This window comes from Monopterus albus, unplaced genomic scaffold (assembly GCF_001952655.1).
Source record: "Monopterus albus unplaced genomic scaffold, M_albus_1.0 scaffold173.1, whole genome shotgun sequence".
Taxonomy (NCBI): Eukaryota; Metazoa; Chordata; class Actinopteri; order Synbranchiformes; family Synbranchidae; genus Monopterus; species Monopterus albus.
Window position 1 is genome coordinate 165,971 of NW_018128053.1, and position 552 is coordinate 166,522.

Consider the following 552-nt stretch of genomic DNA (forward strand, 5'->3'; position numbering starts at 1 on the left):
ACTAGGGAAGTCCGGCAGCTCCACTCGTTTCTCCTACACCTCTCAACACTCTGACTACTCCCACAGCCGACACACACAGAGGATGCAGACTCACGTGTGAGACAGAGAGATGCATAACCACCTCACAGTCTTAGCTGAGCATGAGGAAGCATCTTATAAATAGTGTCACACATAAAAACACACATTTACACCACACACCTTCACACACTAACACAGAATACAAACACAACTACAGACTCAAAAACACATGCTCATGAGACAGGAAGGCTATGAAAAATACAAAGACAGAAAAAGAAATGAGTGGAAAAGGAGTTTTAATGAGAGAGGGATGGTAAATTCCACACAATTTTGAATTCCGTCACTCCTAAACGTGTTTGTTTAACTGAGCTCTGAAAGAGCAGATGGTGCAAGTCACAATCAAGACTGGGACAGAGAGCAAGAGCCAGAGAAAGGACAAGACATCACAGATCTTTGGAGCCCGTAGCCTTTGTTATGAACTGACTTTGTAAATGAGGAGAGAGGACATCTTAAAACAAAATGACAGACAAACAA

The 552-nt window shown here is 42.6% G+C and overlaps 1 protein-coding gene across 1 annotated transcript in view; it reads left to right on the top strand.

Annotated features, from left to right (window-relative positions):
- The window catches only part of kirrel1a (kirre like nephrin family adhesion molecule 1a), a 30,988-nt gene extending 30,442 nt beyond the window's left edge, over positions 1 to 546 (top strand). The window contains 1 exon segment of the mRNA XM_020616332.1: positions 6 to 546. Coding sequence (XP_020471988.1) covers positions 6 to 100 — 95 coding nt within the window. The 3' untranslated portion in view covers positions 101 to 546.
- Positions 547 to 552: the final 6 nt, after the last annotated feature.